The sequence below is a fragment of the Strongylocentrotus purpuratus genome, unplaced genomic scaffold (assembly GCF_000002235.5).
Source record: "Strongylocentrotus purpuratus isolate Spur 01 unplaced genomic scaffold, Spur_5.0 spur5_contig_832, whole genome shotgun sequence".
Taxonomy (NCBI): Eukaryota; Metazoa; Echinodermata; class Echinoidea; order Camarodonta; family Strongylocentrotidae; genus Strongylocentrotus; species Strongylocentrotus purpuratus.
The window spans coordinates 91,705-113,978 of record NW_022145538.1 but is presented as its reverse complement, the minus strand read 5'-3'; the positions used below and the strand labels follow the sequence as shown (position 1 = coordinate 113,978).

The window sequence follows — 22,274 nt, the reverse complement described above, 5'->3', positions numbered from 1 at the left end:
GCGTTTTCCTAAATGGGTGTATCATAATCTCACCTTTAAATTGAAATTAGACGTTTTCAACGCTTGAAATGTACAAGTTTATAAGTTATTTTTTCTGCTATATAGTATGCCACGTTTTATTTTCACATTCGAGACTCTAATTTTATCTAATTTATCTTTTTTTATCTAATTTTTCTTCTCTTTATCACCGTCATTCATTTTCTGTTTTTCTGTTCGAAGACGCCATATCGCGAATTCTATTGTTTCGGGCTGCGAACTTCGCTGGAAAAAAAACCCAAGCGAGAAAACAAAAACATTTCGTAAATAAACAACATATCAAATGTCACTTGTGAAAGGAAATTCTTAGTTCAACTGAAATGGGTTCCACTTTTTCTGGTTACACACGTTCCCCTAGAGTTTCTGATATCAAAGGAAGAAAGAGAACACTTAACGAAGATGACAGTGATGACGAGAGTGAGGCAAATGAAGTTCTACACACCCCGCAACGGTAAATAGAACACGAATAGGAAGTACTTTTGATACAGTCCCACCCGTATGGAATGGTGTTTTGTTAATGTGTAAAGATGATTATGAATTGTATGTAGCTGAATTAGTAGAACTTTGCGCATTGAGCGCTGTGCAGTAAGTTTATGCGTTCTCATTGGCCGATCCGCTCGAGTGGCTTTGTATTTAAGTGAGAGAGGTCCTAGACTACTTAACTTAAGCGCAACTTAAGTTCAATGGCAAAGTCAATACGTATCATCTAGATCTAGACTAGTCTAGACCCTAGATAAAATGACGCTAGTGTAGTTCCGTATCCATCTTTTTAGCAGTTTAATATCCATCCTTAGCAAAGGATTTTAGCCCAATTGTTTACTAATTTTAATCATAGGTCTAATCATATATTGCATTTTCCTCCTGAATTTGGATCACACAGAGACGCCAAGTTCAAAGATCGGCAATGCGTGACACTTTCATGATTCGGCGCGCGAGTGCGAGGGTACTATAACACACGTATAAGGTATTGCGTTTTTTCAAAATCTAGCGCGCGCGTTGTGCGTAAGAGCATTTTCAGATCCTCGAAATGCGTGATGTCACGTCTACTGCGAGATACTTGGTAGCTCTGATCACATCCGACATCGGGAAACCTTCGTGTAGGGCTTCGATGTCGACGTCAACGCTCAGTACCATCTCTACGCTATAGTCCTGCACCTCAAACTGAAGCTATCAGTCCAAAATTATGCAGACTTCTCGTATGTTACATGGTATCGTGCATGTGCGTAACAAAGAGCTAAAAATCTTCGTTCACATGCAGTTCAAAATCTTGCAGCCGTATTTTAAACTCTATTCTATTCTAAATTCTATCCCTTCTAGTCTACGCCGAAGGCCAAATAATTATGAAGGAAAACCTGTGCGCGAGCTACAAGCTAGTAATGACGTTATCAGTTTAACTCTTAAATACCATTGTGCAAAACTCACCAGGGTTCACTCAAAATCTGCACTTTTGTGACAATTGATGACATCCAATTAGCAGGAAAATACAATTTATTTAACTCACCAATATCAGAGAAAATTGAAATTGAAATCTATTGTCAAAGAGCTGCTTCATATCCTTTATTTGCCTTTCTTGGCCACGGGTAGTGGGCCAGTGCTCGAATCTCTAAGCAAAAATTACAACTCGACCAAGAAAAAAAATTGGCTACCAAAATATTGGTTCATATCGCCAACACTAAAAAATTCTGGATTTTTCCTGTACTCGAAATAGAGTAGGTGTGTAATGTGGATCAAGTTTTTTGTGGCTTAATTTCATTTGCCGACATGTACTTGTTGCTTGTTACTTGGTGCAGTAATTCCAATTGCTGCTCCTCCAATTACAGCTCCTCAGAAACTTTACCAGGATGTTGATCATGTAATGGACAATAGAACAAGAGATCTTGAAAGTAACTTGATCTTGCTGTAGTCTTGCCAATAGCTGTTGCAATTGTACCCCTTTAAAATAAACTTATTTATTATTTCAGAAAAAAGATGAAGTCCACTTCCAAGTACATCTACAATGCACTGTTTGTGAATGGGGAGAATTCTGACATCTCAATACATGCCCTAGGGAAGGACTGGCCTCTTCACAAGATATATCTTTGTCAGGTTTGTATTCTATTCAGTGTTTAACTCAAGTTGTGATATTGTGTGGAGATTTTAAAACCCCTTTAAAGTGTTGAAAGCCCCCAACAATTTGATGGCAAAATTTCCCTAAAATTGTATCATAATGTGAAAGAGGATGTCATTTAAGACACATTTCTCAAGGATTTTCAAAACAAATGTGTTTGAAGTCTAATGTTGATGAAAGAATATACACTTTTTGTTTTCTGCACACAGCAGAAAACCCAAATTATGCATTCTTTATCAATATTTGTCTTCAAGCACTTTTTTATCAATATTTGTCTTCAAGCACTTTTTTTTTGGGGGGGGGGATCTTTGTAGAAGTGTGTTTTAAATGACATTCTCATTCACATTATGATACAATTTTAATGAAGTTTTTTGCCATCCAATTTTTGTTAAATTTGGGGCTCTCAACACTTTAGAGGGGCTTTAAGACTTGTTTTTACGTGGGCAGTAATCCACATAGCGTATTTGCCGGCAAATATTTGATTTGATCTCTTGCGTACAAATGTTGATGTGACTAAAATCACCACCTTAGACTGCTCGCCCAAAATAGCGACTTCGCGTGCTGGATGCTTCGCGGCAGCTCCGTTTAACGGGCCCCTCTTTTACTTTTGCAATGCATTGGCACGAACTTAGATCAAGATCTATCGGCAGATGTTGTTTTTGGGAGTTTATTTTCGTCTTCATGTCAACAATGCAAAGATAGATGTGTGGAAATGTCCTATACCATAGTGGTATAATTATTGTACCGTTCTCAGTCCCATATGTGCAAATTTGTGCTGGTTTTGACTTAGTTTTTTTTTTTTACTCTTTCGCCGCATAGGCCGCACCCCGACTTTTTGATATTTTCTCTTCCAAAAATACTGCGGCCTTTACGCCGGCAAATATGGTAATCAACAAGAATGAAAGAGAACAAATCTTGACAAAAATGAAATCACTTAATTGTAGTATACCGGTACCTTACATTTTTCTGTATCTTTTAACACACAAATCAGTGAGTGCACATAGGGCCTTTGTTACACTAGATACTTCTTCCTATACTTGCCATCATTTACATATATATAAGAGTGTGTCAAAAGCTTGGGTATGTTTTTCCAACAAGGTTAATTACAGGTCCATTCTTCATTCAAACACATGTATAGAGCATATACATCAGGTATACACATTTCTAATTTTTTGAATTTTTATTTTTGTAGAGTATAACTATTGGTATTCAACCTTAAATCTTGTCTTTTCTTGTATCTTAATTTTGTACGTAGTCGAGTTACTTTGCGAGTATGTTCAATGGGTCATGGAGAGAATCAAAGCTCACCGAGATAGATATTGATGTACCAGACACAAACATTGATAAAGAGGGTAAGTCAATGTCACTCTTATTTACAACATTTAATATAGCTTCTGAATTACATGTTCATGCTAAATTCAAGCATTAATAAGCTAAACATTAAACAAAAATTAAACAAGACTTTAAATTTAATATACTGTAATTTAAATCTAATACCACATCATACGCATATAGGATTATTAAAGACAATAAGTTTTTTAAAAGAAGAATAACTTGTAAACTCTAAGGACAATACAGTGCGTCCCAGAAAAAACGAAACCGAGAACTATCGATGTTTTATCATAACTTAGTCATATTTATAATTTATAAATTACACATATTTGGAAAGCTTAGATCCTCCTCTTTCATTTGAGGCAACTCATATGATGCATATTTCACGCATGAGTGATTAAAATCAATTTGAAGAGAGTAAACCAAAAACTCATTTGGCGGACGGTTTCTGAATTTCAAAGAGAAAATCACATTTCCAGAAAGTTGAGTATCTGGCCTTTCCTATGACACCTCAATCAGGAAAAATGAGCAAGGAATGACAAAGTTCTGTTCGTTTAAATGTAATACAAAGTTTTGGTATGAGGTCATGAATTTGGAAATTTCAAATCAACATATTGGAAGCATAAGCGATCCTACAATATTCAGTGATCTTTGTCGCGGTTGAAATCAATTCTAAAGTTATGAAATTATAAATAATAGACTCTTTATGGTGTATAGCTCCCTCTTAAGGTCAAGATATTAATTAAGCTATAAAACAATGTTTCTTGACTAAAATTGACCGATTAGCTATTCCCGTTTGGAAATTATATATCACAACTAAATATTCTGCAATGTTCATGGTCGCATCTACCATTGTACGGCCATACGGCGCTATTTGAAATTTATCAGGATTTACCGGGAGCACCGGTAAATTTTTATATTCGATTTTTCTCGAAAGCAGAAGTGTTTTAGGGGCTAAATTTTCTATTGCTTATATTAAATCCACAGGGGCATCCAAATATATCAAAATTGAAAAGAATCACCACCATCCAATTTTCTAAAATTCCCCAAACTTTGTATTACCTTTAAAGTAGTGCTTGCATTTCCATAATTTGATTAAACAAATTCGTTTTCACTAGCAGACTGCCGTAAAAACAAACAGAATTAATAAAAGACTTAACTCCGTTTCGTTGACAATCAGCCATGCATGAAGTCTTTCGTCTACTACTGATTGTCAACGAAATGAAGTTAAGTCTTTTCTTAATTCCGTGTGTTGCTAAGGCAGGCAGCCAGTGAAAATGAATTCGTTTGATAAAATTATGGAAATGCAAGCACTACTTTAAACAAACAGAAATTTGTCATTCCTTGCTCATTTTTCCTGATTGAGGTGTCAAATGAAAGGACAGATACTCAACTTTCTAGAAATGTGATTTTCTCGTTGAAATTCAGGTACCGTTCGCCAAATGACTTTTTGGTTTCCTCTCTTCAAATTGATTTTAATCACTCATGCGTGAAATATGCATCATATGAGTTGCATCAAATGAAAGAGGAGGATCTAAGCTTTCCAAATATGTATCATTTATTAATTATAAATGTGACCAAGTTATGATAAAACGTCAATAGTTCTCGGTTTCGTTTTTTCTGGGACGCACTGTATTATACTAAAATTTAATCCTGACACTGGTTTTCGACTTTTGTCGGAAGTCGGGTTTGAAAAAAGTAGTTAGTCTATGGTCTAAGTTCCAGGGTAGGGTTAAATAAATTTACAGTAGGCTACAGACCTGTTTATATATACTGATTTGTTTAAATATCTTCAGATGTGTTTGAAATAAATGTGAAATAAAATTTAATTTAATTGAATTGAATTGTTTAATATCATTTACTTTTTGCTGATACACTTCAGCACCCAAGATATTAATCCAAATACATTTGCAAACAAGAAACTCTGTTAAAGTCTAACTTTGATGCCAATCTCAAAGATCCTAAAAGCTTCTTGATATGACTTGTTGATTTCCCAGCCTTACAGATCGCCCTTGGCTCGTTATACAGAGATGACGTACTCATAGAACCTGTCAAGGTTGTTTCCGTGCTTGCCGCCGCTTCACTTCTTCAACTAGTAAGTCTATTTAGGGACATGTTCAGAAAATAGATATTATGTAACGATTGCCAAAATCCAATGACAATTCTGCTGACAGCCACTCAAATGCACAAACTTCGGTAGCGTCTACTTGTATCTGTTATCGTAGTTGGTTAGTGATACCAAGTTTTATGATACAGGGTCCTGTAGTCTGGAAACTTGCCCACGTTATTATGGGCTGCCTATATGCAATATTTGGTCAAGTGGGCCAAGGTAAATTTGTGAAGTCAGAAACTTTGCTGTTGATTAAATGTTTGCCAATTTTATGAGTGGTGAAGATGCACAAAGATTTCATGCCACAAAAGAATATTCCCAATATTTGAATGCTGCCTAATATATCTATAATGTTACTTGAACAAATAAACTTTAAAGGCCATCCATACTAGTTTGGCCAGGGGGATTAGACCTCCCTGCAAGGTCACTGACAGGTGGTTATCTCATCAAATCAGCTCTCAATTAACATAAGAAAAAGAGGATCATGGGGACCAACAGGCACCGATTAAGCATTTTTTGCTATATAGAGGGCACAAGTAGCTATATGTAGTGCAGTGGGGCTTTAAATGAATCTCAATAATTTAAATATGTAAATATTTGTTCTTTCTATAATTCAGGAAGGACTTATCCAACAGTGTGCTGATATTATGACTGAAACCATTAGTCCGAAGACAGTGTGTAGCTACCATTCAGCAGCAACATCTTATGGCTTACAACAAGTGGCAAAGAGGTCAGTATTATTAACATTTATCCAGTCCAGTCCAATCAAAGTATTTATAAAGCGCCAATATCTAGTTGCTTAATCAAAGGCACTGATGCGACTGAAAAACTACTAAAAATCTTTGTTCATGATTCTAACTGGGAAAGACAAAAAAGCAGTGCCTTATTGTCAGCATTATTGTCAGCAATCTGAATAGGTATGTCTTAAGTTGAGCTCGGAAAGTGGATAACTGGTGGCAAGAGCAAAAAATTGGGGGGAGACCATTCCACAGTCTCGATGAACAGGCAGTAAATGATCGCTCCCCTAGAAGAGCGTGTTTGAGGACTGTTTGAGAGCGTGTTTGCGATCTGCAGGTCGCAAATTACAATCCGCTACAATTACCCCCACACCGGTAACTCCTAGTTTGCAGGGACAAACCCTTGTCTATCATTGCAAGTAACAGTGTCTGCAAATTGAGACTCCAATAGGCTATGTACTTGACACAATCAGAAACTGACAGATGTCGGCTTTGCTCAAGGCTTTAGGAATTGTTGTTAAGTGTCAAATTAAGGTCTGAGCTTGCAGACTAGGTAACCCCACTAAACCCTATCCTAGGGCCTAGCCCTGCATGACCTTAACCCTAACTCTAACCCTAATCTTTACCCTAACCCCAACCCCTTTTATCTTCTTAATTTGCATGTATTTTATGTTTGTTTACTTTTTATACTTTTTCTTTTGTATATAACTGTGTTTCAGAATATTTAATGCAAATTTGGAAAAATTCAATTCAATTCAGTTCAATTCAACCCTAATACATTTAATATATTGCACTGATTTATGATAGGGTATTCTGCATTTAAACACCTGTATTAGGTAAATTAGATTGCAAAGATGCACCACTTTTAGATATTTGTCTTATCACCTTCTCTGTCTCCCAGTATTCATGAGATTGTCATTAATTCTAAGATAACATGGAATTCTATAAGTATAACTCCTCTGGATTTCATTTGTATGGCTTAGATTGAAAATCTGTGAGTAAAAGCAAAACAAACAAAAGAACAGAGACAATAGGAGCATATAAGTGAAATTCTTCGTAAATTCAATTAACAGGCTTTTTTTTTTAAATCACTTAAACTGTAGATAATTTCCAGGTAAGGTCATTTTCATGGTAATTTCTCTTCCCTCTTGTGCATGTTTGAAATAGTTAAATGTGCCACTCATCCAAAGAAGGAATTTTTTTTCTTCAGAATGGTGTGTATTTATCTTTTAATTGTATTTCTTTTAATTCACTTAAATGCAGTTGCTTTGAGTGGTTGGAGCTGAATTTGATGGTTGCACAGAAACCAACATTACTAAGGGAACTTAGGTGAGTTACTGCTTTGTTTAATAGACCCAGCAGGGTGTTAAACAGGCCTGATAATTACCCAATTTAAATTAGTTTCCTGATTATTATTTTTTTTAATGTTTTTTTTTTACCAATTTTTTTTCTCTCCAATTTCCCCCTATTTGTTCCCAATTTTTTTACTCAAAAGGCGGGAAATGTTGTTAGATGCCATTTTTGTTCACAAATCTTTTTTTTTACTCCAGGGACTCAAGAGGTTAAAGTGTTTTTTTTCCTCTCTCAGAGAATTTTTTTTTTTTAGTGCTCACGATCACCCCTGTTTAAAAGAAATACTCTTATACCCTTCTGGCTGTCATGAAGGATATGTGTATCAGTGCTGTGACTTGATCTTGAGCATTAGAATGTCTGACCATTTGTGCAAGGTATTCCAAATAAAGGGGAGTTCATTATACATTACAACTTTGTAAAACCTTTTATAATGACACATTTCTTTTAACAGTATTTTTCTCTTTGTTTCTACTCTCCCTTCGGAAAAAATATCCATTCTGTTTTTCCTCTCTTTATGTTTATATCCCCCTCTCTCTCTCTCCCTTTCTCTCTCCCTTCTCTCTTTATCTCTCTCTCTCTCTTTCTCTCTGTCTCTTTCTCTCTGTCTCTCTCTCTCTCTCTCTCTCTCTTGTATTTTTCTTCTTCTTCCCTCTCCTACTTCTCATATGTGCCCTGCCGCTACAGCTCTGAGTTATTTGAGAAAGTGATCCAATCTCCCAACCTCTTTGTGCTACAAGTGGAGATGGATGTCTACTCTATGGTTAAAAAGGTTAGATTAGAATTAAGGGAGTCCATGAAGTTAACTCTTTACAGGCTTAGATTGACTAGTAGAACAAATACTGGCCTGCCACAGTCAACTCTCATCACAAGTACAGTGTAAATGTTCTATATACTCAAAACAGTGTGACAGTCTATAGGGTTTTGATCCATGGCAAGTAAAGAGTTAAAGAAATATCCTGTCAGACAATGTTATATGGCACGTATTACATCAATTCATCACAAACAAAGTTATGAATGAAGCACTAGACAAGGAACATGGGATATGGGCATATTTGAACAATGGCCATGAGAGTGTAAACATGTCTCTATTGCAAAGTTACACAAGAACAGACTCAGATGAATGATATATTATTTCCGGTGCAGATTTTTTTTTCTGAAGAAATGTTTTAATTGTCATTATTGTAAGCATGATCCATTCTTTTTTGGAGCTTGTTAGGTTATCTACAATTTATCTTCACACCCAAGACCATAAGTATATTTATAACAATAAATAAATGAAATACAAAATTAATAAAAGATTTATAAAAGATTGAAATGAAATGAAAGGTATGTAGATCACATGTTAGTTAACAGTGATAATTATTGTGTTTGTTTTACAGTATGTGTTCTTGAAGCTGACACCTTCATGGCAGGGAGATTCCAAGATGCTCGGAAGAGAAGCTGATAAATACTTCAGGAGATACAGTAAGTTAAGAGTACAGGTACATGGTTAAAGACAAGAGAGATGAGAGAGGAGGGAGGGAGGAAGGAAGGAGGAGGAGAAGAAAGAAGAGGAGGAGGAGGAGTATTACAAGGCCAGTTTCAGAAGAGCATACAAGTGTTCTGTTGCTCCTTAGAAGTATTCAATGTATAAAGACCTGTATGACATAATGCTGTTACATGACCTATTGAACAAATTAAATTTTGATTCTTCATCTATCCTACTTTATTTTTCTTTTTTTATTGAAATATATTCATTCAGGATAACAAGAATCAGATATACATTGTAGATACAAAAGCTGTTTTACATCATGGTCCTGAACAGGATACTGTCTTGTGTTTTGCGTATCTCTCCTACATTCTGTCTGTTATTTATTTATTTTCTCACTGACTATCTATCTTTCTATTTGCCTCTTTTCTCTGCTTCTGCCTCTGCCTCTGTCTTTCCTGTGGTTCACAGATGCAGGTTGTTTTCTGAAGTCTGACGTGGGGGCGCCCTACGCTCGTCTCTTCTCTGTGTTAAGATTAGGAAGCATCATCAATGAGCCAAGTTCCTGTAGACATGTAGAAGATGACAAGATTATTATGCAAGGTAAATTGTGACTATCATACATCACTGAAGCACATAAACCTCCAGTCGACCAGGGGGGTGTTTCACAAAGATCCTAATTTGAACTTATATTCTAAGTTGGACTTCAAAATTATGAAGAACCATTTGTAGCCTTAAAATAAAATATATTCATAAGCAAAAATTCAAGTATTTTAGACTTTGTATAAATTCCACATCAAGAACATGAAATCTCCTCGACAATAGGAAATATGAAAGATTTGAATCGACATTGTACATCACTTTTACACCATATTTTCATAGATACTAACAGCTTTCCATAATCGGTAAGTCCAACTTAGGATCTTTGTGAAACACCCCCAGGGGCACTACCGTGTGATCTCAATGACAACATTTATTTTGTAAATCTGATTTGTAATTCTGATATTTTACAAATAGCTTCTGCCAATCATATGAATGTGCACGTCTAGTGAAAATATAAACATAAGGGTAGATCTCATTCTAAAAAGTGTTTGAGATTCATTCCAAAAGTGCTGAAAGTTCTCTGGACAGCAAATATATAATGGTGAACGTACAGTAAATGTATGTGAGAAGCAAGTTAAAGTGCTAGTACTAACCATCCAAGGAATTTCCAATGTTAAACTGAATGTTGTTTGGTTTCTTTCAGATTTTCTACTGCCAGTGTACAGACAGCAATGGCAGCACATGTTAGCCGTGGAGCATGGCCAGGACCTAGGGTGAGCATTTGGGTTCGACCGACAGGCACATGTTTTGGCACCTAAAGGGCAATACATCTTCTTCTATTTTAGGCCTTACTTGTAACCTCATCAAGATAGACAAGTGCAAAATTAACATTTTTACCAAACATGACACATTTTGACAATAATTGTTTTAATCAAATTGTGGAACTGACATGCTTATAGATGCCTGGAAAAACAGGAGAGGCAAAACCATTCAAAACCATTTAAAAAATAGATATATGCATACATGTACCACCTTTAATTTCACTTAAAATGATGTGTAGTGTATTCATCATCTCCTAATGTACATGTACGGGTCAGTAACATTAGTGCAGATAGTAGAGGAGGTATTTTATCACCATGTATCTCTTTTGACCCACATACATGCATTAGTGTTATGAAAGCTTGGCTGTATTGAGTATTACAATATATTGGCTAAAGTGTAGGGTCAAATAAAGGACCCAATTCTTATGTTTTCTCTATAAAAGAAGTATTATATCTCTTTTTGACAGGCCGAAGGATGAGACGGTCTCTGCAGATCAGTTTGATCAGCTCAGTATGAGATGTGGACGAATCATCAAAAAAGACGCAGAGGTATGGCCACGCCCCCTTTACAAGCTCCACCCATTTTTGTCTTTGATGTATCACAGATTTGTTGGCATGTTCACATGATGTGACCTGTGAAATATTTCAAATATGTTTTTGAAGTATACTGATTTAAAGAATGAAATACCCTAAGGTTTAGTTAGTTCTTTATGTCTGCATTTGGGCATTGATATACAGTCAAACCTGTTTTAGTGGCCACCTGTCTACATAGACCACATTTTTGTTTGCCTTAAAAATGGTTTCTCATTGAAACATGTACTAAAGGAACCTGTCTACAAAGACCACTTTTTATGTTTACCTTTGGCGGTCGCTATATACAGGTTTGATAGGTTTGACCATATGTTACAGGTTTCCTTTCTGAAAATGTTTGTACATGTTTCTCTTTCCTTTATTCTTGCAGTATTGCTGGAGGTGGACAGGGTTCAATTTTGGAGTTGATCTTCTTGTCACATTTACAAATAGGTAAGTTTAAATAACCCAATGAAACATATAATAATAATAATAACAATATTTATAAAGCGCAACATATCCATCTCTAGAGATGATCAAGGCGCATACAAATAATTAAAGTTTATATCAGGAATTCAACATACTTAAAGATTAAAGAAAAATTAGATGTTAACTTACATGTAAATTCATCATGGCATCTTAATAGAATTTTATAGATTACACAACTTCATGATGCCATGGTACATACAATGTGGCACAGGGTGATTATACATAGCCTTAAGCATTGCATAAAAGCTTCTCCATATATGAAAGCTGCGTAAAAAGGGTGTACACAGGTACATATATTATATAAAGAAAAGTTATGTAATTGAAATAATAATAATAATAGTGAACATTGAAGGGAGAATGGGTTGTGCTAAATTTTTCACACGATAAAAGGATTAAGATGGCAAATGGATTTAACTTTATCAAGCTCTGATAAAAAAACAATTCACATATTATATTTCGTGATACCAGGGGCCTGTTTCATAAAACACATGCTAAATTTCTATGACAAATTTGCTCTCAGCCAATCAAATGCTACGATTTCAACAGTTGTTGTAACTTGTTATTGATAACAAGTTTTATGAAACAGCGCTCAGGTTCACTCAACAACTTTAGAATGTTTAGATTGTGCAATATATATGTCATTGTAATGCTTGTACCTTTCAAAAGGTGATGCTGTTGAATTTATTGAAAATGTCCTACATTGCCGGTGATTTCTTGAAAGTCTTCGCAATAGTGTTTTTGACACAGGTGTATATCGACTCGAAAACTACTTTTCGAATTATTCACATTTAAAGCTTTGTTTTATATTTAAACTGTTTTCCGTCCCGAAAATTGGTTTAAAACTTAAAAGACTAATAGAAATGTTATAATAGAACACTGCCACAATTTTTTTAAAGAAATAAGTCAGTTTTATAAAAGTTTGAGGCGATTTAGTGCTAACGCTCTTCTGCTTAACGCTTCATTTTTTTACCTGAAATTCGAGCTAACGCCCTTCTGCCAGCCAGGCGACGATATATTAACCCCTTTATACCCCATCTTGGTATTTAATATTGTGTTTTCTTTTATTTGAAACCTAGGTTGATTATTTTGAGGCGGAATACGGGTACTCATCCTGTCACAGCTAGTGTCAGTCTACAGAATAGCAGAAATATCATGTTTAGGTATGTCTGATGTTTTTGGATTATGTAGTGGGCTTAAAATTCCTTGTTAAATGTACCTCTCATTCGTTTGATATTGTGCTTGAAGAAGAAGAAACCTGAGACCTTAATAATTTAGAGCTTGTGTATTGCTATTCATCATTTAAAATCATAGAAATCTGACTGAGAAGTTTTGAGGCTTACCAACATTGTACATGACCTTTAAAAAAGAAGATTGAGTTCTGGGAAGGGGTGAAAAATATGCAAGTGTGGAAGAACATCAGATAAAAAATGTTCCTGAAAAGCATGGCTCTTCAAATGCCTTAATATTCTAAATATCGCATGTAACAGCATACAAATCGGGAAGGATTTTTATGCCACATTTTTATGTAGTCCCATATACATATTTCTGTGTATAGTTCTTGTAACTTTACCAAGACTGGACCAAATTTCTTATCATTTTGATGATTCCAGAACCTTGCAGTACACATCAATACTTGTATGCTAGACGATCAATCTTTGCTGATCGATTTCACACCGTTTCTTTCACAATGCAATCGCATGACCAGAACTCAACTTTATCTTTAATGCTGGGTTTTCTTTTCTCCTGCAGAATAAGAGTTGTTTCCTATGACAGTCAGGGTCAGATCTTGTATCAGAAGCTGAGTGATTTAACTCCACTAGCGCTACACAAAGATGAGGTGAGTCCCATCTAGAGATGCAGGTGTCCACCAGGGACCATGTTTTATAAATCTTGATATCAATAACAAGTTACAAGCTACTGTTATAAGCTACTGAAATCATGGCATCTGATTGGCTGAGAGCAAATTTGTCATAGAAATTTAGCATTTGTTGTAGATAAAAAGTTTTATGAAACAGGACCCAGGGACTTGTTTCACAAAGCCTTTTTTTCTATGAAAAATGACAAAAAATCAGTGATAAATCTGGTGATAACCAATCAGAAGCTAGTTTCAATTCCAATTTCCAATTTCACTAGCTTATAACAAAGACTCATTTTTCACTGCTGACAAGTTTTGTGAAGTGGGGCCCTGGTTGTACACCACTTGCTTCTGGGACCATTGCTCAAGGTCAATTAACCTCAATTCGAAATGTCAACCACCCAGGACTAGACCCTAACCTTACACCTTTGAAGGAGTAAAGCCAGAGTGAATCATCACAGAAGCAAATTTTAGGTTACTGTCCATCCATCTTGGCAGCACATCGATTAGCCTTGGTCCAAATGGAATCGCATGCATAGTGTTGTCTTACAGCATTCCAGGGGGGTGATTAATAACATTGAGGCAATATTTTGAAAGTATGCAATGACATATGTATTACATCGTTGGTACCCCTGGTTGTACCCTCAAAAGAAAAATTAAACCTAAGTATTTTTCTTGTAAATCCTTCTTTGCAAGTTACATATGCCTTATGAAAGTGAAAATTAAACCTAAGTATTTTTCTTGTAAATCCTTCTTTGCAAGTTACTTATGCCTCATGAAAGTGGATGGATGAATGTGTTATAATTATTATGGCATTTCTTTGTGTTTTGCAGGAGATTGTGGTATTAAACATTGACCGACACGCCCCTTTCCCAATGCAAATAGGGGTGAATGTGATGTGCGTGACTCCGCCCCAACCGGTCGTAGAGACGGCAGAGAGTTTAACCCTTCAGCAACCAACCCAAAGGCAGCAGCAACTCTCGGGTCAAGATGAATGAGCTACTGTTCAGGGAATAAAAGTCTCAAGAATAAACTGATGAACTTCAAACCATTGCCTGGAGCCGATATCTAGCCAAGATATGGACTTGAGGTCATGAATTCCAAGTAAAGCATCTAAACTATTATGTGGTGTATTATAACAGTAGACCCTAAGCTAGACATACAAGCCATCAAACATGTGAAAGGACTTCAGCGGTGTTCCAAACGTCAGCTTTGCCTGTGTTTTGTGTACAACTGCTCTACAAGCCTTGGGGAAAGTTGCTTTGAAGATAGATGTGCACCATTTTTATGTTTGAACCTGCCTGTTGATTCCTCGTCACATTCACCCACTTTACAACTCTGTAGCAGGATGCTCAAGTTCCACGTTTGTATACAGGAAGACTTTATTTCAAGCTGGTAATTTGTTGATCAACAAGCTACTCTGAAGATAGTATGTGGTCTGTGACATGCAAATATCTTCAACCGCAACCTTGGTTAGTTTGTACTGCGGTGCAAACATCTTCAACCTCATCCTTGGTTATTTTGTACTGTGGTGCAAACATCTTCATCCGCAACCTTGGTTAGTTTGTACCATTATGCAAACATCTGCAACCGCACTCAACCTTGGTTAGTTGGTACTGCGGTGCAAAACATCTTTAACCGCAACCTTGGTTAGTTTGTAATGTGGTGCAAACATCTTCAAACGCAATGTTGGTTAGTTTGTACTGCGGTGCAAACATTCAGAAAGCTCAAGCTTTCAAGTTTGAATTTGGTTCCTAAACTGCTTTTGAACAAGTATACGTTGGGGTTTCCTCTTCTTCCGTTAGGAACACCAAATCACCAGACTTTGTACCGTTATCGATGTAAGAACTTTGTGCTTAAGAATATTTTGTATGAGAGGCAATTTCCAAAGAATGATATGAAACTGATAAGGATTAATGTACCTGTAAGGATCATAGCAAAAAGAGAAGAGAATTTGGGATTACATAGAAATTCAGAGGTTATTTTTGTTTTCCTTTATTAAAGTATGAGACAAGGTGGGAGGGTTTTGATGACTTAGCTGTTCTTTTTTATTGTTACAAGGTATAAGAAACGGTTCAAGAAGGAAGTAGCATCCTAATAAATACAGATGCAAATATTTATAAGGGGGTGATGATGACACTATCATTTTGTTAAAATGCATACATTTGAGAATTTCTTTTTGTTTTGATGTTCTTTTTAATTTAGACAATACTTCTGTTATTCAATTTGCATTTGTTTACAATGTAGTGTAAATGTAAAAGTATTAAACGAGAACAAAAATGTACCCATAAATATACATTTAGATGAAAGGTGCTATCAATGAAAGAAGTGTAAATTTCTTGTAATATTTCTTCCTGCATAAAACAGATGTTTAGAAATTACTGAAATTCTGTCTTAATTTATTATTTTTAGGTGCAATATGAATATGTTAGAGGAATGATTACAGTGGTTCTGTTCTATAATTTGTTTTATTTTCTCTTCTAGTTTCCCATGTCATCCTTTCTCTTACCTTTCTCCTATTCATTGCATTCAGTCACATTGCTACTGTAGATAATCTTTGGATCTGGGATACAATCTTTTGCTCTTAAGTAGGGATCTCCTCTCATCACCTACGCATTCTGTTTAAAATTGTGCATCTTAAACATTCAGTACCTGAATATATGAGTGTATCCCTGAATATTATCCATTTAGGGATAATCTTGAGTAGGGATCTCTTCCCATTACCTATGCATTCTGTCGTGCATTGTGCATCTTAACATTTGGTACCTGAATATACAAGTGTATCCCTGAAAATTATTCATTTAGGGGTAATCTTTAATAAAAAAACTGATCACTGGAAAACATATTATTCCCAAATCCAGCTATCCTCACCTACAAAATTTGATATACATTTAGATAGCCGCACACCACATTGCATCAGAGAAACAGAAGTAACCTATCCTGCCTCCTTCAATAGATGGCTGAAAATGTACATATTCCACTGAAGTTTAATGTTGTCTGATTCATTTGATTCTTTGGATTTTCCCTTATCTTTGAGTATGTAAGCACTACCATACTCCCAACAATATCACATATATGTATTGTATTCAGAAGTGCATTTTAAAATTGAAATATCTTATGGAATAAACAGATAAATAAAACCAAATAGAAGAAGAAAAAATCATACAAATATCCACAAAGTTAAGATGTATTTTGTTTTAGCCTTCTTCTAAGCAGTAGCTTGGACTGTACTGAAACTTTCTGTAAACTTTAGGAAAATTGCAATCCCTTGCCTTGAGTGCATTTTGCAACTTATGTGAAGATAGGAATTATTGTGAATATGAAATATAATTAGTAGTTTGATAGTCTAGGAATACTAACCTGTAATTAACTCATTTTATATTAATCAAGTATGTATATTTTGCTTGATATTACAACTTGTGAATTACTTTATGACTCACATGATATCTGTGTAAAGTAAACCTACAGCATTTACTTGTAGCTTGCCATTTGAAATACTTATTGTAACACAATTACTCAAGCTTTCAAGAAGTCAACCTGACGCAATATCAATCGACTAGTTCATCACGTTTTGAAATGTGTGAAAATTACAATGATATATTACATAATCAAAGATAGTTTTATGAGTAATAGAGCAGGGTAATGAAATCTTCCTTGAGTTGGTTTCTTGACAGTCTTTGCAATCATGCTATGTGTAGAGTTTCTCAGGTTCTGTTAGGACAAGATTAAAGGTCACAAAGTATCCTAACAGGTCATGGATTCAGTGGAAATTGTTTTCTTGATTCTTTTGGATGGTTGAAGACCAAAAGGGTAGTAAATTTCCATCAAACTTAGAGGTGTCGTGGTCGAGTGGATATGTCGCCAGACTGTCGATCACAAGGTCCGCGGTTCAAGTCCCATCGCGACACTAATGTCCTTTCGCAATACATTGATCTACAACGTGATGGACATGTGCGCTAGATATAAGAAGCCACCATTATTATTATTATTATTATTATTATTATTATTATTATTATCAAACAGCCATGAGAACTGTAAGAGGATAGCTTATCTCAAGGTAATGTGTCTGTGGAAAAGGTCAACCTGGTAAATTTTAGATGGAAACAATCGCTTGATACAGAGCTCAATGCTGACAGGCGCCCTAGACATTAGCGTGCCTAAAATCGTTCTCCTGTCCAAAATGGAGTTACGTCTTTGTGTCACTGACCCCTCAATATATGTTAAATATTTGTATGTTAAAGACCTTTTAGGTAGGTACCTCTGTTATGTGCAGATTATGACATGAGCTCATGGAAGTTAGGGACTCTATTAAATTGTTAAACCCTAGACCTACATTTATACATGTGCATGTCAAGTTTCGTAAGCCTCCTGTAAGTATTTCTTTTTCTTTTGTGATAAATACATGTAGCAAACACTATTCAAAACCATAATGGAGTTTTTCCCTCCATAAATGAAAAACAGAGTATTAGTGAATAATATCTCTCTATTGTGTTCATCATTAGAACATCATCTTTTATTCATTTCAATGGTGGTTGGGCTGATATTAATAACAGTATTAATAACATTTACTTAATTTATGTATGCTAATCCAAATATGAATTTATATATTTTCTATTTGTGGGGACTAGTTTGTATGAAATAGTCATATGAAAATCTTTTATTTGATAGTCTAGTGAGTATAATGATTGTAAAATGTTATTTTGTGGAAACATTGTATTGTACTGGCTTTCCAATGTATACCCGGCCCAGTCACACCAGCGAGACCGATACCAGACCGACAACAGGGGCGTGTTACACAAAGATCCTAAGTTGGACTTCAAAAATTATGGAAAGCCGTTAGCATCTATGAAAATATTTTGTACAAATTATTTTAAAAGGCATAAAATGTCGATTCAAATCATTCATATTTTCTATTATCAAGGAGAGTTCATGCTGTTGATGTGGAATTTATAAAAAGTCTAAAATACTTGAATTTTCGCTTTTGAATATATTTTATTTAAGGCTACAAATGGCTCTCAATAATATTAAGTCCAACTTAGAGTTAAGTTTGACTTAGAATCTTTGTGAAACACCCCCCTGATGGAATAAACAATTACATTGCCCCCAATCAGTCAGTCAGGTTTGGAGTTAGTCTTGTGGTGTGACTAAGATATCGCTCTTGTCTGTTTTGGGTCGGAAGGGCAATACCTTTTGTCATTTTTACACCCCCTAAAAAAATGAAAAATTGACTTCACAATTACATGATTTTTGTTTGTCCTTTTTTTTTATTATACAGAATTATAATAATTTTGACAGGAAGAAGAGGCTGACACTTTTTACACCATTAGATTAGGAAGTAAATCCCCCCCCCCCCCCACTTTAGTCAGGGTGTAAACCTTGACCAAACTAATAATGCCTTCATGCATACTGGCCAGTAGGTCTAGAAACAAGTATTACTTTAAATTATTACACATTCAACACAGTTTATTCAACTCAAGGCGAATGAAGTTGAGGTCAACAAGTTTAATATCATTCCCTTTAGAAATAAATATGATCATATTTAGGATATTAGTAATTGGCCATTTGCTAGAGGAATTCATCTAATTCATTAATTAATTTATTTATTTATTATCATTACTTTCTTTTTGTATTTTGTTGATGTTTCTTTGTATTTATATATTGCAAATTAGCAAGGTGGCCATCCATAAGAGATTACTATATCATATTATTATTGATATAGATATAGTTTAAATCTATTCTGTAGGCAGAATTCCTATTGAGTCAGAGTCAATTATTCAGTATATTAGATATGTTTAAACATGTTTGATATCATTAGGCCCTCTGCAAGGTTGTGTTGCCTTATCAAATTGTTTTGCAGTAGCATGAGTTTTACTTAAGAATGAACTGCTCTATACACAGGGTATCCATGTCAATCTTAGACATCCTTTTTTCTACTTCCCATTGAGAAGCACAATATGCTTTATAGAGACCGTAAATTTATCAGTGTTTTAATTAACAAAATTTATCCATGATGACATATTTAACAGATGTTGATTTGGCTTTTTTTATGTTGTTGCACTATTTTGTTTAATAGAGCAAATGATATAATTCAGAGAGGTTTAGTTGACCGGCATGATACAAATGTTAGAATGGAGGCATCTTGACTTGTTATTGAGGTACCTAGGTGAAATTGATGAGTTGACTGTGATTCATACTCTGATGTAACTACTCAACGTAATGAGAATGGTATAGTTTGGTGTAGATAATATAAAGTTATATCACACCCTGTATACATGTATTTGTTTTATTAACATACATGTGTAAAATAAAAAAGGAAACTGTATTTAATAAAGATTATTATATTTGAAAACAGTTATATTTGTTTTTTTCTTCATTTTTTGCATCTCATTTCTTTGAGGTATCTCTTTCTCTCTCTCTCGTCTGTATCTCTTTCTCTCTCTCTCTCGTCTGTATCTCTTTCCCTCTCTCTCGTCTGTATCTCTTTCTCTCTCTCTCGTCTGTATCTCTTTCTCTCTCTCGTTATATTTATCTCTAATCTCTTCTTTCACCCAGCTCTTTATCTATCCATCAAATCTATCTATAATAACGATAATAATATGGTCTCCATAACCTAGGGTGGCCACATCAGTATGTAAACAAAATCTTGTCACAGGCCCTGCAATTATATATATCTATATATCTGTCTGTCAGTTTCTATCTATTTCTCCATCCGTTTGTGGTTGTAAGGCTGCCTTAGTCTTGTCATCTACAGAGTATGTTCAATTCCAATTTGTATGGCACAACATATTCACCCAGAATCTGTCAATAATATCTAAAAAGCTGCTATGCCAAGCTGATTTCACAAGTTATGCCATTGATTTAGCAAATATGGAAATCAGTTCTGGTGGAAATTCTTCTTTTTTGCTAGATTTGGCTTTGCTAAATTTATCAAGTAGTTCAATCAATTGCTGTTATAATGAAACACGGTTATGCAACTATAGCTATTGCTTACTTCTACCAACAAAAAAAAAAAAATGAAAAAGCATGAGATAAACCCTACTTTGACATGAATTGGGAAATAACACATTTCCATAGCAATAAATTTATAACCAAAAAATGAAACAAGAAAGCTTCCAGGGAAAACAAAATACATTATATCAATTATGTTTATTCATATATACAGATATTATGCATGATAATAAGTTAAATTTCTATTTCATTGTACATTACTTTCATTACCAACACTGACAGTGATTACATCATAAAAGACTTGTTCATTATCCTTAATGGCAAGAATATATAAACCCATATACATATTAAAGCACAATCTTTTAAAAACTTTTATGTACTGACCATGAATTTGAACTATGATTTACCAAAAGCTAGATCAAACACAGTAGTAAAGACTCAGTACCAGAAAACTCTAAAAATTGCCTTGTCCGTCAACTTTCGTAAATGTTACTATGAAGCATTATGTGATTAATCGGATAATCCAAACATGATTTCTATGGGATATGACCCAGAGGTGGTTTTTTGAAAGAACTTGATGAAATGTTAGCTTATTCAAGATCCCGGCCCCTCCACTCAGTGTTAATTAGGGTACGCATATGCATGTTCCCTCCTTTTGAAAACACCCCACTAAGTCCGGTGTGTAAAGTAAATACGGGCCGGATTTTTGTGTACTACAAGGCGGACTTTGGTGCATGAAAACTACCCCTTTACCGGACGTTTTGGTAACACGCATGATATTCCTCCGTTTACGGAGTGGGGGGAGGGGGCCGGGTTCAAGATGTAAAGATTTGATGACAAAAGATATCAATAATTTTAACTTTACAAGATTAAATCTTGAAACTTTGAAAATTGCACTGCTTTAAATATTTCTCACAAGTCCTTGTGAATAGTACTTACAACATGGTACTAAACTTCTATTCTGTCAGAAATTCTTGACTCTACATAAATATATGAGTTTACATTTTGATGTCCACAAAGGATGTTTTCATGTCTCAAACTTCCACTATCAGTTTAAAATGAGCATATACAAACATGTCCAAGCATACATTGCTTGTTAATTAGACACAAGGCCATGCAAATACTACCCTTTTGGAGGTTGTAACCATGTTTCAAACTAAACCTCCTTCATGAAATCTGGCCCTCATGGCAATCTCTGAGATATTCATAGTTTTCCTTTTCATACTACAGTTACATTTTCTTTAAGAACCTGTATACTGAAACAAATATAAAGATGATTCTTTCTCAAGCACATTGAAATAAGCATTGTAAGAGTGTCAATCGCTAGAATGAAAGTTGCTATGTCAGACAATCCTGGAATAATGCAGCTTTGTAAGAGACAGCTTTCTGGTAGTGAAGATAATCAGTAGAATACATATTTGAAGTAATAATTATGAATCAAATTTGAATACATGAACATGAAAGCTACAATGACAGATTCCTTGCTGCAATGTACAACGTAAATGACCCATCTTGAAAGCATACATGAAGAATACATCATACTTACAATATATGTTCATAAAAGATTATACTAACTGATTCACTTAAATAGTTTCTGTTTTACAGAAAATGATAAGACATGATTTGGAATGACAGAAGGAATGTTCAGATCTGGAGACAGTTGAAACAAATCTGTTTCCATACAGCAGATTTATATCACTTTTACATGTAAATGAAATTGAAGGGATAAATATGGCCGTTCTGCACAGTTTGTACATACATTCATAATTCACAATACGCATCCTGAAGTCCTTGAATGTCCAAATGGAAAGGTATGATTTCAAAAAATGAGGAATAAAATGGGAAGCTCTCTACTGGTTCATATATACTGGTAGTAGAAATTGTATTAATTAGTTGGAAATCAAA

The 22,274-nt window shown here is 34.9% G+C and overlaps 1 protein-coding gene across 1 annotated transcript; it reads left to right on the top strand.

Moving 5' to 3' along the window:
• Nucleotides 1-306: 306 nt before the first annotated feature.
• Nucleotides 307-17,110, top strand: LOC115918583 (germ cell-less protein-like 1). The gene is made up of 15 exons (XM_030983885.1): nucleotides 307-487; nucleotides 1,998-2,121; nucleotides 3,399-3,495; nucleotides 5,473-5,570; nucleotides 6,203-6,315; nucleotides 7,586-7,651; nucleotides 8,360-8,444; nucleotides 9,055-9,139; nucleotides 9,615-9,746; nucleotides 10,390-10,459; nucleotides 10,975-11,056; nucleotides 11,469-11,530; nucleotides 12,643-12,726; nucleotides 13,316-13,403; nucleotides 14,255-17,110. Exons 1-15 carry the CDS (start codon nucleotides 357-359, stop codon nucleotides 14,417-14,419), a joined length of 1,482 nt encoding a protein of 493 aa, XP_030839745.1. The 5' UTR covers nucleotides 307-356; the 3' UTR covers nucleotides 14,420-17,110.
• Nucleotides 17,111-22,274: the final 5,164 nt, after the last annotated feature.